This window comes from Rhodnius prolixus, unplaced genomic scaffold, assembly GCF_049639745.1.
Source record: "Rhodnius prolixus isolate KJV_2025 unplaced genomic scaffold, Rpr scaffold_3, whole genome shotgun sequence".
Classification (NCBI taxonomy): domain Eukaryota; kingdom Metazoa; phylum Arthropoda; class Insecta; order Hemiptera; family Reduviidae; genus Rhodnius; species Rhodnius prolixus.
Genome location: NW_027411603.1, coordinates 29262588 through 29276522, shown reverse-complemented (window position 1 = coordinate 29276522; position 13935 = coordinate 29262588). Strand labels below are relative to the sequence as shown.

General features: G+C 34.0%; 1 protein-coding gene across 5 annotated transcripts in view; it reads right to left on the bottom strand.

Moving 5' to 3' along the window:
* LOC141452295 (uncharacterized) overlaps nucleotides 1-8524 on the bottom strand; it is a 592044-nt gene extending 583520 nt beyond the window's left edge. For 2 of the 5 annotated variants that reach the window (XM_074124274.1, XM_074124275.1), the window contains exon 1: nucleotides 7837-8523. In XM_074124274.1, coding sequence (XP_073980375.1) covers nucleotides 7837-7991 — 155 coding nt within the window. In that variant the 5' untranslated portion in view covers nucleotides 7992-8523. Of the gene's footprint in view, nucleotides 1-7836 lie in introns of all 5 variants that reach the window. The other 3 variants (XM_074124279.1, XM_074124280.1, XM_074124276.1) reach the window with 2 other exon arrangements.
* Between the last annotated feature and the right edge of the window lie 5411 nt (nucleotides 8525-13935).

Sequence of the window (13935 nt, the reverse complement as noted above, 5' to 3'; positions counted from 1 at the left end):
CTGAAATTTATAACTGTAGCGTAGCTATAACTTAAAGCTAAATTAGATACGGAATTAGTTATGATACTTCAATTAATAACTAAAAATTTTAATATCTGCATCATTAATTGTTGGTTAAATCTTTTATCCCCAACAATGGTTGACTGTTTCTTTAAACTTACTTTAAGTAAAAGTGCAGTAAAGTAAACGCCTATTTTTTCAGGCGGGGCTTAACATCCGACTACCAATTAGGTGTCGTAGGCGGGGACGGAAGCTCATACTTTTACTATAAACAATTTTTTTTAACAAATAAAAAGTAGTCTTACGCGGAATACGAACTAGGGCTCTCCCACTTACAAAGCCACGCTCTTGACCACTAGACTAGCGTTTCCCAACCTGTGGTACGCGAGTTGCTGGTTGGTGGTACGCGAAAAATAATCAATAGCGGACATAAAAAATTTAAAAAAATGTATAGAAACTTTTTACCTATAATACATAAAAATTATTTTAATTAATAATATTATACAGTAAAGTTGTTAATATGTACAGTAATAAGGTTGGTCTGTCTCAAGATATACGAGATATTATAATAGCACATTTAACAGGATTAAAATTGTCTTTCATGGAGAATTTTCCAAATAAATACCCCTTTTATAAAGATAATTTAGGAAAAGCTGCATCATTATCAATAAAAGATCAAGAAAATTTAATAGAATTATCATGTGACAGAGCTTGAATGATAACTATGTAAAGATCTGCTTAAAGAGACTGATTTTAATGAGTAAGCTCTATCCAAGCAACATTAAATTTAATTGGTACTTACAGGTAGTTGAATGCTTAAAAGATATTAATTTAGAAGATTTGGGCACAAATGTAATAATCCTAAAGAAGAACTTTGTAAATTATTTAATAATCTTGAAGAGAGAAATATGTTCGCAATTTTTAATTATTTAAAAAAAGTTTTAAAACTAAGATCTTACACTTTACAAAGTTTATAAAGTGAACATGAACTTGAACTCGTTTGTAACAGATACATTGTGTCTCTATACAAATAAAGATGATAATAATAAAATAACACACTCGGAATAATGAAGTTCACGAAATATAATCATTTTTACGAAGTGGTACAATTTAGCATGATGTACAACCAAGTGTTACGCGAGCCAAAATAGGTTGGGAAACGCAGCACTAGACCAACACCCGACTCCAAACTTACATTAATTTAGTAAGCTATTACACTTTCTGTCATGTAAAAAATCTTTTTAATTTAAAAATAAAAATTGGGAAATATTAGCTGCCATTATGGAAGTAACAGAAACAATTGAAGCTTGATTAAATTAATCCAATTTAATCCAATCTACTATTTGAATTATTTTAATAACGTTTCATCTGTTTTGCCAACTAGTTCTAGTTTAAAATTTATATTTAAATAAAGCCGGACCCACAAAAAAAATCAGGTCCTAGAATATATAAGCATTTACAGATTAATATTTTTTTCATTAGTATTAAGCAAGCCATCGTTCAATTCCATATTGCGTGTTATATGGCAGATAAAGATCAAGCATTTCGTTCCAGCAGCCTTATCTGACAGAATTAAAGTGTTTCGTCAAACTGTTCCAATTTAATATCTAAAAGGTAGTAGAGTAATTTCAACTAATGGACACGACTGGTTTGGCTGATGATTTAAGATAAGATGAGAACAATAATTTTGGCTTCTAATACATTAGTAAATAGTTAAAATAGGACTTATCATTATATCGGATCTGCTAAAGCTAAATGATCGGACAGTAGAACAAGATCATTCCTGCGGACAAGCGATCTGAATCCATTATATAAACAACTCAGTTTGGTTGGTCAAGTGTGACGGAAAGAAAAAACTGGATTAGGAGTTGGTCAACGATTAATTAGAATAGTAAGTTAAGGGGGAGATTTGAACATCGGTTTGGGACTGATCAGTATAGTTTCTGTCCAGAAACGGGATATTTGAAGATGATCCGCATGGTTGAAAAAAATTGCAATCACATACGAGGGTCGTTTCAAAAGTCCGTGCAAAGTCAGAGAGATAGCACCACTGGCGCTTATCGAGGTAATGTTTAGTTAGTAGCATCTCTTGGAAGAACACACACCAAGTTTCAGCCAGATCGGTCTATTTCTTTGTGTTTGGCATTCGTTTGAATCGAGGAAGTCGAGTGATTTTCAAAAAATGGACGAAAAAGAATTTCGTGTGTTGATTAAACACTACTTTATGAAAGGCAAAACGCCTCAGGAGACTAAAGAGAAGCTTGATAAACATTATGGTGACTCTGCACCTTCGATTAGAACAGTTTATAAGTGGTTTCAAAATTTTCGGAGTGGCCATATGGGCTCAAGTGACGCTGAACGTTCTGGACGCCCTGTTGAGGTTACTACTCCAGAAATCATTGATAAAATCCATGATATGGTGATGGATGACAGAAGAGTGAAGGTGCGTGAGATTGCTAGTGCTGTGGGCATCTCGAATGAACGGGTACATAATATTTTGCCTCAATATTTGGACATGACAAAGCTATCCGCAATATGGGTGCCGCGATTGCTCACGCTTGACCAAAAACGAAATCGTGTGAAGTGTTGCAAGGACGGTTTGCAGCTGTTCCAGAAGAATCCGCAGGACTTTAAGCGTCGTTTCGTCACTGTGGATGAAACATGGATACATCACTACACTCCTGAGACCAAAGAACAATCTAAACAATGGGTTACCAAGGGGGAATCTGCGCCAAAAAAGGCGAAGACCGTTCCTTCGGCCGGAAAGATTATGGGGACTGTCTTTTGGGATTCGCAAGGAATAATCCTCATCGACTATCTGGAAAAGGGTAAAACTATTACAGGTGCATATTATTCATCGTTATTGGACCGTTTGAAAACCGAGCTGCAAGAAAAACGCCCACGATTGGCCCACAAAAAAGTCCTTTTCCATCACGACAACGCACCAGCTCACACCTCAGCAGTTGTGGTCGCAAAATTAATGGAAATAGGGTTCCAACTCGTTTCACATCCCCCCTATTCTCCAGACTTGGCTCCCTCGGACTACTATTTGTTCCCCAATATGAAGAAATGGCTGGCGGGAAAAAGATTTTATTCAAACGAGGAGGTGATTGCAGAAACGAATGGCTATTTTTCAGACTTGGACGAATCCTATTATTCGGAAGGGATCAACAAACCAGAGCAGCGTTGGACGAAGTGTATAAGCCTAAAAGGAGACTATGTTGAAAAATAAAAAAGGTTTACCCCAAAAAATTAAGTAGTTTATATTTTTGCACGGACTTTTCAAACGACACTCGTATGTAAGAAAGCTTAATCCGGATAAGAATCTACATTTTAACTCCCGGTTAAATTAATTTAAGATAAAATTCTGCGATCATATAGTTTCATTATACCACTAAATGTTTCCTTTGATATTATGATTCTAAATTATGAAGTTTTATAAAAAGTAAAACCAACATATAAGCACTTTGTAGGCGTCTCTTATTCTCTGCGAAGGCGGTAGCTGGATGACATCATCTACTAGCATTCACACGAAACTTATTATGCAACTAAATTAACCTATCTTGGGCAATTTTCCCACAAAAAAAAGTGAAACTAAGACAATGAAACACTCTCAATTCGTTTTCATTATCTACAGTATTATTTCACGAGCGACCCCTGAGTATTCTTACAATGTAATAAATAATCAAAAATAAATAAAGAACTATAGTAACTAACTATAACTATAAACCTAATGACACAGTTCTCATGGAAGCAATGCCAGTCGTAAAAAGGTTATAATATAAACACGGAAGTACCAAGTAATGGAAAGCTACAATTATTTTACTAATTGCTATGGATATGGCAGACACTTTCAATTTCTAAAATGGTGGTATATCAGAGTTAATAGCTCATCGAGAAATTTTAACGAGATTAAAGTAAATAACAAATAGCATTTAATGAGCTGAATAGTATTTAAAACATAACAACAAAATTACAGTTATTTTTATTTATTAAACAGGAAATATTTCTAAATCTACTATATAAACAAAAGGAATAAACAACGGATGTTGTTTCTCAGAGATGTTTCAAATTGACTGTCTACAGTTCCTTCAATATCTTTTTTATTTATTTATTTTTTCCTTTACTCTACTGTTGTAAATTGAAAATTATTTATTTACAAATATAAATCGATAAATCATCAAGGTCAACTACCTATATACACTAAACAATGTAACTTCAATTAATGTTATTCATATTTATAAGTTACAAAAAATAATAACTAAAAACCACAACTTTAAGCGAAAAGAACTTTACTCGCTTCGGCAGTACTAAAATAAAAATATGTTGTGTAATTTAAGGTAACCACTATTTGGTAAAAATGCTAGTTTACAAGAAAACCCAACTACACACCTAGTGGTAAGAGAAAGTCGTGTGAGAGTGTCCATTAGATTGTTTCTAAAATAGTTCCATTAGAATGTATTGTGTAATTTAAGGTAACCACTATTTGGTAAAAATGTTAGTTTACAAGAAAACCCAACTATGTGAGTAGTGGTAAGAGAAAGTCGTGTGAGTCTGAATATTAGATTGTTTCTAAAATAGTTCCATTAGAATGTATTGTGTAATTTAAGGTAACCACTATTTGGTAAAAATGCTAGTTTACAAGAAAACCCAACTACACACCTAGTGGTAAGAGAAAGTCGTGTGAGTCTGAATATTAGATTGTTTCTAAAATAGTTCCATTAGAATGTATTGTGTAATTTAAGGTAACCACTATTTGGTAAAAATGTTAGTTTACAAGAAAACCCAACTGCACAGGTAGTGGTAAGAGAAAGTCGTGTGAGTGTGTCCATTAGATTGTTTCTAAAATAGTTCCATTAGAATGTATTGTGTAATTTAAGGTAACCACTATTTGGTAAAAATGTTAGTTTACAAGAAAACCCAACTGCACAGGTAGTGGTAAGAGAAAGTCGTGTGAGTGTGTCCATTAGATTGTTTCTAAAATAGTTCCATTAGAATGTATTGTGTAATTTAAGGTAACCACTATTTGGTAAATAAATTAAAATCTACTACATACATATTAGGAAAAAAAGTCGTGTGAGTATGCATATTAAATGTTTTTTTTTTTTTTTTTTTTTTTTTTTTTTTTTTTTTTTTTTTTTTGGCGCATCAACAGCTGAGGTTATTAGTGCTCGGAGCTTTTTTCAGTGCACTGCCGGCCTCCGGACAGTGTTCTCTCGTTACAGACAACACTGTCCATCACCGGACAGTGAGCTGTAAGAAGCTCCTAGGAAGAGAAAATCTAAGGGTCAGCTGCTGGATTCGAACCCGGGACCTCCGCGTGGGAGTCCAGTATGCTAACCTCATAGCTAATCCCTTCCCGTATTAGATGTTAAATATTAAATTGGAAATAAAATAATGGTCGGTCGAACCGAAAATAGCCGACAGAAACCGATGGCATTCGGCTTGTCAGATAGAAGAGAGAGAGAAATGTGATAATAAAAAGCACGGCTAAGGCAGGTTGGGTTACAGATCTGGAATTCCTAGAATTTCAAGTTCTCTAACCCATCGGTCCTTGATGCCATAGGTTTGGACTGACTTTACAACTCTGTACTTAGTTTATCCGCTATATCTCAGGAACGGATAATCGCAGAAACCCCAAATTCGATATTTCGTTCAAGTGTCACCACCGGAAGCGACAATAAATTTTTGGTCAAAATAGGCCCATCGGAAGTACCACTTTATTGAATAGATTTTTCACATTTTTCACTTTATTTCAAAAACCGCTCTTCCGATTTTCTTTAAACTTGGTATAATTATAGATCACAAATAGTTCTATAACTTTTATAGGAAACATTTTCCTGGAATCATTCGATTAAGGGCACTTTTGGGGGAGGGGGGTGGTGGGTCAATCCCGGTAGAAGGCCAGTTCGCTGTAATATATGGACTAACTCATTTTGGTAGGCTACTCTTTGCAAAACAAAATATTTTGTAGATGAAAATGGCCAGCATAGAGGACTGTGTCATTTAATAAATTCTAAACAAATTTAATGAAAATTGAATGCAGTAAAATTGCTTAAATATCAATTATAATAAAATGTCAATATAACACATGCTTTTTCTAAGGTTACTTTTGTAACAGAAATAACGAACTGAAGTATGAATGAAATGATGGGTACTTGCTGATTTTTGGTGTTTAATCAACCCTTATACCTTTCGGATAGTTCTATTTATAGTTTTCATAGTCCTATTAAGAACAATATTTACAAATCTTACACATCTCTGAATATTATCTTCCTGCGTATAGTTTGCTTTTATATCGTGCAATATAATGAATCACTACAAAGGTCGACCTTTTTCAACCGGGGCAAACTATGGCTCCTACAGTATTAAGTACTGCATAATGACCAACAACAGACGCATTTATATAATTAATATCGAATCGAATGACACTTCATTCCAGAAAATCGGTAACCACATGCGTCCCGCGAGGTAATTTTTTGTGACCTGACGATGTTCTGAAATAAAATTCTTATGAAGAAAATAGCGCTTAGGGTAGTAGATGGAGGCAATATCGTACACACAAATGCTCCCAACTGGAATTAAGTGATTTCTAGAATTATTCAATACCCGGTAATTAAAATGTTTTTGGGAGCACATAATTGTGTAAGCATCTATTTTTCGTCCATGAAATTAAATAAAACGGCATACAGATCAAGATTAACTGGTAAACATCTATCTACCTTAAAGAAGATTGTCTGTTCTCAGTCTTTGAATCCAGATATTGAAAAACTAATACGAGGAAAGTGCTGGCAAGTTTCGGGTAAAAAAAAAGGATAATTTTAGTTTTATAAATACTTAAAAAAAAAAAAATGAATATACATGTATTTAATAAATATCTTTATGTCAGATAAACATGATCCCTACATAGATTATGACAGCATCACAATGTAGTTTGTGCAGCAGCCTCACTTAAGGTTATACGCTACACACAATTACAGTGTAAACTTAACCTACCTTTCGCTTCTTTAAATTATTTGACTTTTTTATTTTGTAAGGTAAGTACAAACTTTCGTTAGAAAACATGAAACCAGATACATATAGTATGTTCTAAGTTAACCTAGTCCAAAAAAAAAGTGGTAGGCATATCTCAAAAACGAAAAATTAAGAGAAAGATGGTTTTATATAAGGTTTAGGTTTTCACCTTCACCTGCAATAAGCTTTTGGAAAAAATCTGAGAATCGAAATTGCGCTTAATTGAATCTTTTTTTAATTTCTACACTTAAAAAGCAGCGCTCTGATTAAACAAAAACAAAAAACTTGGTATACTTATTGTAAATTTATAGTTTTAAAACTTTTATCGGTAACAATTTTCAAAGAAAAAACAAAAATAAAAGCCGACGAGCGAAAACAAAAAAGACCTATCGCCTATAAGATATTTATAAGGGTAAAATGTGTACTCATTTTTCCAGATTGAATGTAATTGGCTGACCATTGCCAATATAAAGATCAGATTCGGTTACGACGGACGATTTATCTTTCGACAAAAATTTTGAGTTAAAAAATGTTAGGAATTTTATGAAAGTGGAAAGAAACTTTCTTTTAACTTGGTTAATACCTATTTTATCAGGCAAATGTTACGTTATTTTAGCAATAATTTCATATTTTTAAAATAAATAAATTTCCACCTTTCGAAGATGGTAAAAAAAACAAATTACCAGCCCTAAACATTATTTATTACACATGATATGTGTTTTAAGAAACACGTTTCAATTGTAGATGAATCATTTCCATAAGAGAAACATGCAAGAGACTTTTATCATTAAATCTAGATCCAAAGATAAAAAGCTCACTTACTTGGTATAATAAAGACGATTGTCAGCTGTCAAGTGCACAAACCATCCTGGTTTAAGATTGTCCTGAATGCTTTGTAGAGTTACTTGGGATGATTCTTGACTCTGCGTCTGTTGTCCACTGTATTGTAGATCTGGATTCCAAGATTGGAGCAACATGAGAATGCCATAAACTAGGCACCAATAACGGGCCCACTATTAAGACCTAGCACTTTTATTTAGAGCAAAAAAGAAGAACCTTTTATCAAGTCACTATACCCTACAGTTACAATAAATTAATACACACAAAAATAAATAAATAAATAAATGTATTTATTCCTCCTTGAACTGATAAATTTCACTTTCCCACTGAACTATTAACTGTATTCCCTTGTAAAACACCAATACAATATAAATTCATACAAATAACTTATGTCCTATTACCTTAAATGTACTAATTTAAGAGTTAGAAATGAAAACATCTTCTTATATTTAACCTAATAAACATGGCACAAAAATTACACAACCTTCTTACTAAATACAAATTAATGAAACATCTAAACACGTTTTTTTTTGAGGTAATAACAATGATAAAAAACCGTTCCAAAATAAGGTTTATCAAACGGATTACAGCGAGTCACAACATACACCACGGTCTTACTGGATTCAACTGTTCCCAGATAAGGCTGCACTGGCGCTAATGCGGTCATCAGTCCAAACAAGTTACACAACTCCCACTACACTGTAAACTACGCACGCTTATACTACAACAAATCAAACGTCCAGCTATAAAACATAAAGCGGGAATTTCCAAACTTTACTTTAAAATTAATAAGGTTAATCCGCATCGTTGATTAGTAATTGTAGTTTTTACTCTTGGTATTTTTGCATACCTAGGCTGGGATACTCGCAGAAGTTCAGTCTGATTTAGATAAACTGAAGCGCATGCTGTACGCAAAAGTAAAAGTTATATTCTGGTATTTATGAATCTTCTTCTTCTTCATGTGGCATATCCGTCCATCAAGAGTTACTCAAGATACGTGTAACTAGCCACATCTCAAAGGCCCTCGAGTCTTCTCATTGTTTTATCTTGTGTTTCTTTATAGAATGTAAAATTTTAGATTGTCTGAGAAATAAATTCTTACTATTTCATTTTCAAGAGGAGCAGGTTTCTAACTTAGTCCAATTTGAAAAATTATTGTGCTTAGATGATATCAAAGCAAACAATATTTGTAAATTTACTATCGAGGGATTAAGAGTAAGATCATTATTATTGTAGGGCTTAAACATGGTACTATTTTTGTCTCTTTTGTACTTTTGTGTTTGAATTATTCTCTGACATAACATTCATTTCATCAAAATATCATTAGAATTACTGTCATTTATCTATATGGTAAGATGCTGAAGATTTCCATTATATTGTCTAAATAAGATTTCTTATACCTATATGTATTTTTTATGTAAATTTCGCTATTTTACAGGATTTCAAAGTAGCCAGCACTAATGTCAGATTAATTTTTTTGTAATGTTTATATGAGCTATGTATGCTCCCCCCTTGCTATGAACATTTGAAAGCAATAAGTTTATTATTATGTTTTTATCTTCGGGGTCCAAGCCTCAGCTCCATACACAAGATCAGTTCAGACATAGCATTTGACCATCCTTAAAATTTATAGATATTCACCTTCATTTTTCTATTTTCCAAACCAGATATCAAAAGATAAAATGTTCTAGTGTGATTAGGTACGAGAGGATTGTACGAGGGTCGTTTGAAAAGTCCGTGCAAAAATAAAAACTACTTAATTTTTTGGGGTAAACCTTTTTTATTTTTCAACATAGTCTCCTTTTAGGCTTATACACTTCGTCCAACGCTGCTCTAGTTTGTTGATCCCTTCCGAATAATAGGATTTGTCCAAGTCTGAAAAATAGCCATTCGTTTCTGCAATCAACTCCTCGTTTGAATAAAATCTTTTTCCCGCCAGCCATTTCTTCATATTGGGGAACAAATAGTAGTCCGAGGGAGCCAAGTCTGGAGAATAGGGGGGATGTGAAACGAGTTGGAACCCTATTTCCATTAATTTTGCGACCACAACTGCTGAGGTGTGAGCTGGTGCGTTGTCGTGATGGAAAAGGACTTTTTTGTGGGCCAATCGTGGGCGTTTTTCTTGCAGCTCGGTTTTCAAACGGTCCAATAACGATGAATAATATGCACCTGTAATAGTTTTACCCTTTTCCAGATAGTCGATGAGGATTAGTCCTTGCGAATCCCAAAAGACAGTCGCCATAATCTTCCCGGCCGAAGGAACGGTCTTCGCCTTTTTTGGCGCAGATTCCCCATTGGTAACCCATTGTTTAGATTGTTCTTTGGTCTCAGGAGTGTAGTGATGTATCCATGTTTCATCCACAGTGACGAAACGTCGCTTAAAGTCCTGGGGATTCTTCTGGAACAGCTGCAAACCGTCCTTGCAACACTTCACACGATTTCGTTTTTGGTCAAGCGTGAGCAATCGCGGCACCCATCTTGCGGATAGCTTTGTCATGTCCAAATGTTGATGCAAAATATTATGTACCCGTTCATTCGAGATGCCCACAGCACTAGCAATCTCACGCACCTTCACTCTTCTGTCATCCATCACCATATCATGGATTTTATCAATGATTTCTGGGGTAGTAACCTCAACAGGGCGTCCAGAACGTTCAGCGTCACTTGTGCCCATATGGCCACTCCGAAAATTTTGAAACAACTTATAAACTGTTCTAATCGAAGGTGCAGAGTCACCATAATGTTTATCAAGCTTCTCTTTAGTCTCCTGAGGCGTTTTGCCTTTCATAAAGTAGTGTTTAATCAACACACGAAATTCTTTTTCGTCCATTTTTTGAAAATCACTCGACTTCCTCGATTCAAACGAATGCCAAACACAAAGAAATAGACCGATCTGGCTGATACTTGGTGTGTGTTCTTTCAAGAGATGCTACTAACTAAACATAACCTCGATACGCGCCAGTGGTGCTATCTCTCTGACTTTGCACGGACTTTTCAAACGACCCTCGTACTGTGTCAGGTGAGGTGAAAGAGAATGGCATCATTGTCAGCATAAGTGAACATTATTAAATTACGATAAGTAGAAAGGAAATATTTAAAGCGAAAGCCAAAGAATACTAACCTGAGGAATAAATTTACCTCTACTGGGTGCAAGAAAAGAAAGTAGAGCCTAAATTTACAACAAAAAATATATGACATAATAATGAAATAGTCGGTGTGCCTAAGAATTTCTTTAAACCCGAAGGCTGGCCCGATAAAATATTTGTGCCCTATCGAGGGTGGCCCTGGAGTAATGCTGCAACAGTTCAAGAGAGGAGGAAGCAAGATCTATTACTTGATGACATTGATGGATAGTGCAACGAAGGTTGCGAAACCCATACTGGTAGTGAGGCAAAACGCTCAGTCAATAGAAGTTCGATATTACGATAACAACGTTACTAAGTATAAATATTTATAAATAAATTGAAATAACAAAAATAGTGAAAATAAATAATCGATTTTCACATTTAAGTCAGTCGACTTGAAAAATCCACTTGGACTGTGTGAGTTCTTCCAAGATGTACAAACAATTTTTTGTTAAAAAAAAAACATACTTAATTTTGTTTTTTTAAATTTTTTTAGCTCCAGTAGACGTACTTCGTCTGACATACACTTAACCGCCATTAACTTAAAATTAGTTCTTAAGTTTCAAATTGAAGGTCAACAAAGATCCATTTCCCAAACTACTAAAAAATGTGAGTAGGTATTCGTATTAAAAAGTTTACAAAAGCGGCTCTAGCGCGTCGAATGTCTTCGATAAATTCTCTTGGGTAACGGGGTGTGCATTTTTGTGGCATGTTAGTTAATTTATTGTTTGTAGAATGTTTGGCAGCTCGTTTGTAGTTACAGAATTTTTGGCCAACCTTGCACGAATATCAAGTATTGTGGAGTATTTCATGGTAATTCTATCCTGGAAATTGGCATGTTGGCGATTTCCTCGTTATATTAAGTAGCATTAGAAACTGTAAGCTTGTAGTTTTAAGCTTGAACAAAAGAAATTTGCAGTAAAGTATGTTTGCTATCCGACTCAGTCTACACCTAATTTAAGATTGCCTGAAAAAATAGGCATTACTTTATAAGCTGTATTAAATTTAGTGCTCATCTTAAGCCCAAGAAAATTACTGGCTCTTCATCAATTTCTAAGTCTAAATACTTTATTTAAAGCTCTATTTCATATTAATTATTTCTGTCTCCCTATTTTGCTAAGAAGAAACATTGTCATTGGCAATCTCATTTGATTCAGCAACTTCCTTTTTATTAAATATTAGAGTAATTTCATTAGTACAAAGCTTTTTCAGGAATTTATTCTCTCACGTTCTTCATAAAAAATTAAGAAAAACAGTTGTCGAAGGACGTAACCTCGTGGAATTCCGCGTCTTAGTTCTAATCACTTATTGTTGCAATAAATATCCGAGGTCTTTCATGAATTCTGAAACTTAAAATACATAATAATAATGAAAGTAATCGAAGATCTGAATGATTCTAAAACCAGATTTGTTTATTAAAGTAAGGTTTAAAACAGTATTTACTTAATTACTGAAGTGTAAACAATCTCTTCTGTTAATTAGATTTTGCTAAATATTAGTCTGAGCTGGTTTATTTTTAAATGAGCTTATGCATCATACAGTTTTCAGTACAGTGCATAATCACTTCTTTTTTTTTTTGAATCCCAATAAATTTTGAGATAATATAGTTTAAAAAATCAGTAAAACAAACGAGTAGATCGTTAGTTTGGCTTCCCTGGGTTTAAGAACGTTAACTAAAGGGGAGCTGTCACCAGTTATTTTTGTCAATATTATATTTTTGCCCAGTATAATGTTTTATTTTAAGAACTATGTTCGAATGTTGAAATAATTATACACAACTAGCTATTGTTGTTTTAATCTAAATTAATTTGACTATTGTTGAAGAACTGTTTGCAAAAGAATCGGAAGCTAGGAGTATAGGAGTCAGCGTTCATAGAACTTAAGAACATAGCGAGATTGTTGGGATAAGAGGACTCAGATGGCGCTTCGGTTGAGGTTGGGTTTTAATGTTATTATGGAAATTCATGAAGAGAGAATGGATTAGGTCGGTAACGAAGGGTATAATTGGGGTATTTGTGAAGGGATGATTTAGAGTCACAGCTGGCAATACGGCGAAGAATTTATGGATTGGAAAGATTGGATTGTCAGTATTTCTTGCATCCTTACAGCTCCGAAATCCATATTAGATTCGACAAAAAAAAAAATGTGTAGTTTGTTTTGTACGTTCATAATTTTCAATTAAGTCTGTTTCATTTTTTTCTTTTCAGTCACGAATTTGGATTCCATGTAAGTTGAATGACTGGAATACAGTCCGAGGTAGTGTACTTGAGTGGAGGTCGATATTCCCCTGCGGTTAATGTTTACAGGAGGATAAGTTAGTCTACATAAAGTAAAAGCGATCTGTTCTGTTTTCATTCACTGAAAGTTACGGAACTCTGAACTGAAGTAGTTTAATTAGTTGTGCTTAGCTGCAGCCAGGCATGCATCAGTATTTCTTACTGCAGCGTAGAGATTGCAGGTTTGTCAGGCTAAATAACCATAAAGTGCTGCTATCTGACAGCCGTTTGTAAAATTAAGGCGATTTCATTTTTTTTTATTAATTTTTAAATTTTTTTTACTTGATGTTAATAACTTTTTTTCAAAAATCTATACCTGCATTTAGGTTAATAGTTAAGGCATAAACTCTTATTTTATATCTTACTTAATTTTTGACACCAGAGATATCACAGCCTGTTTTGTTGGCTGTGTTGAGATTTCTAATATAATCAACTTAGCATAACTTACAAGCAATTTTGGTTCCTTTCGGCAATAGTATTTTTACTGGCAATGTAAAGTAAGTTTATACTTTACAATCATCTTTAATCATTTCTTCCCAGTCGCCCTTAATTTTATCCTTACGGCGCACTTAGTATGGTAGATGACAAGTTTTGTTCAAAAGTGATCCTAATCCGTCAACCGAATTTGCGACTTAACTCACTAATTTTTTTTCTCAGTTTTCGTGATTTTATTTAAAATA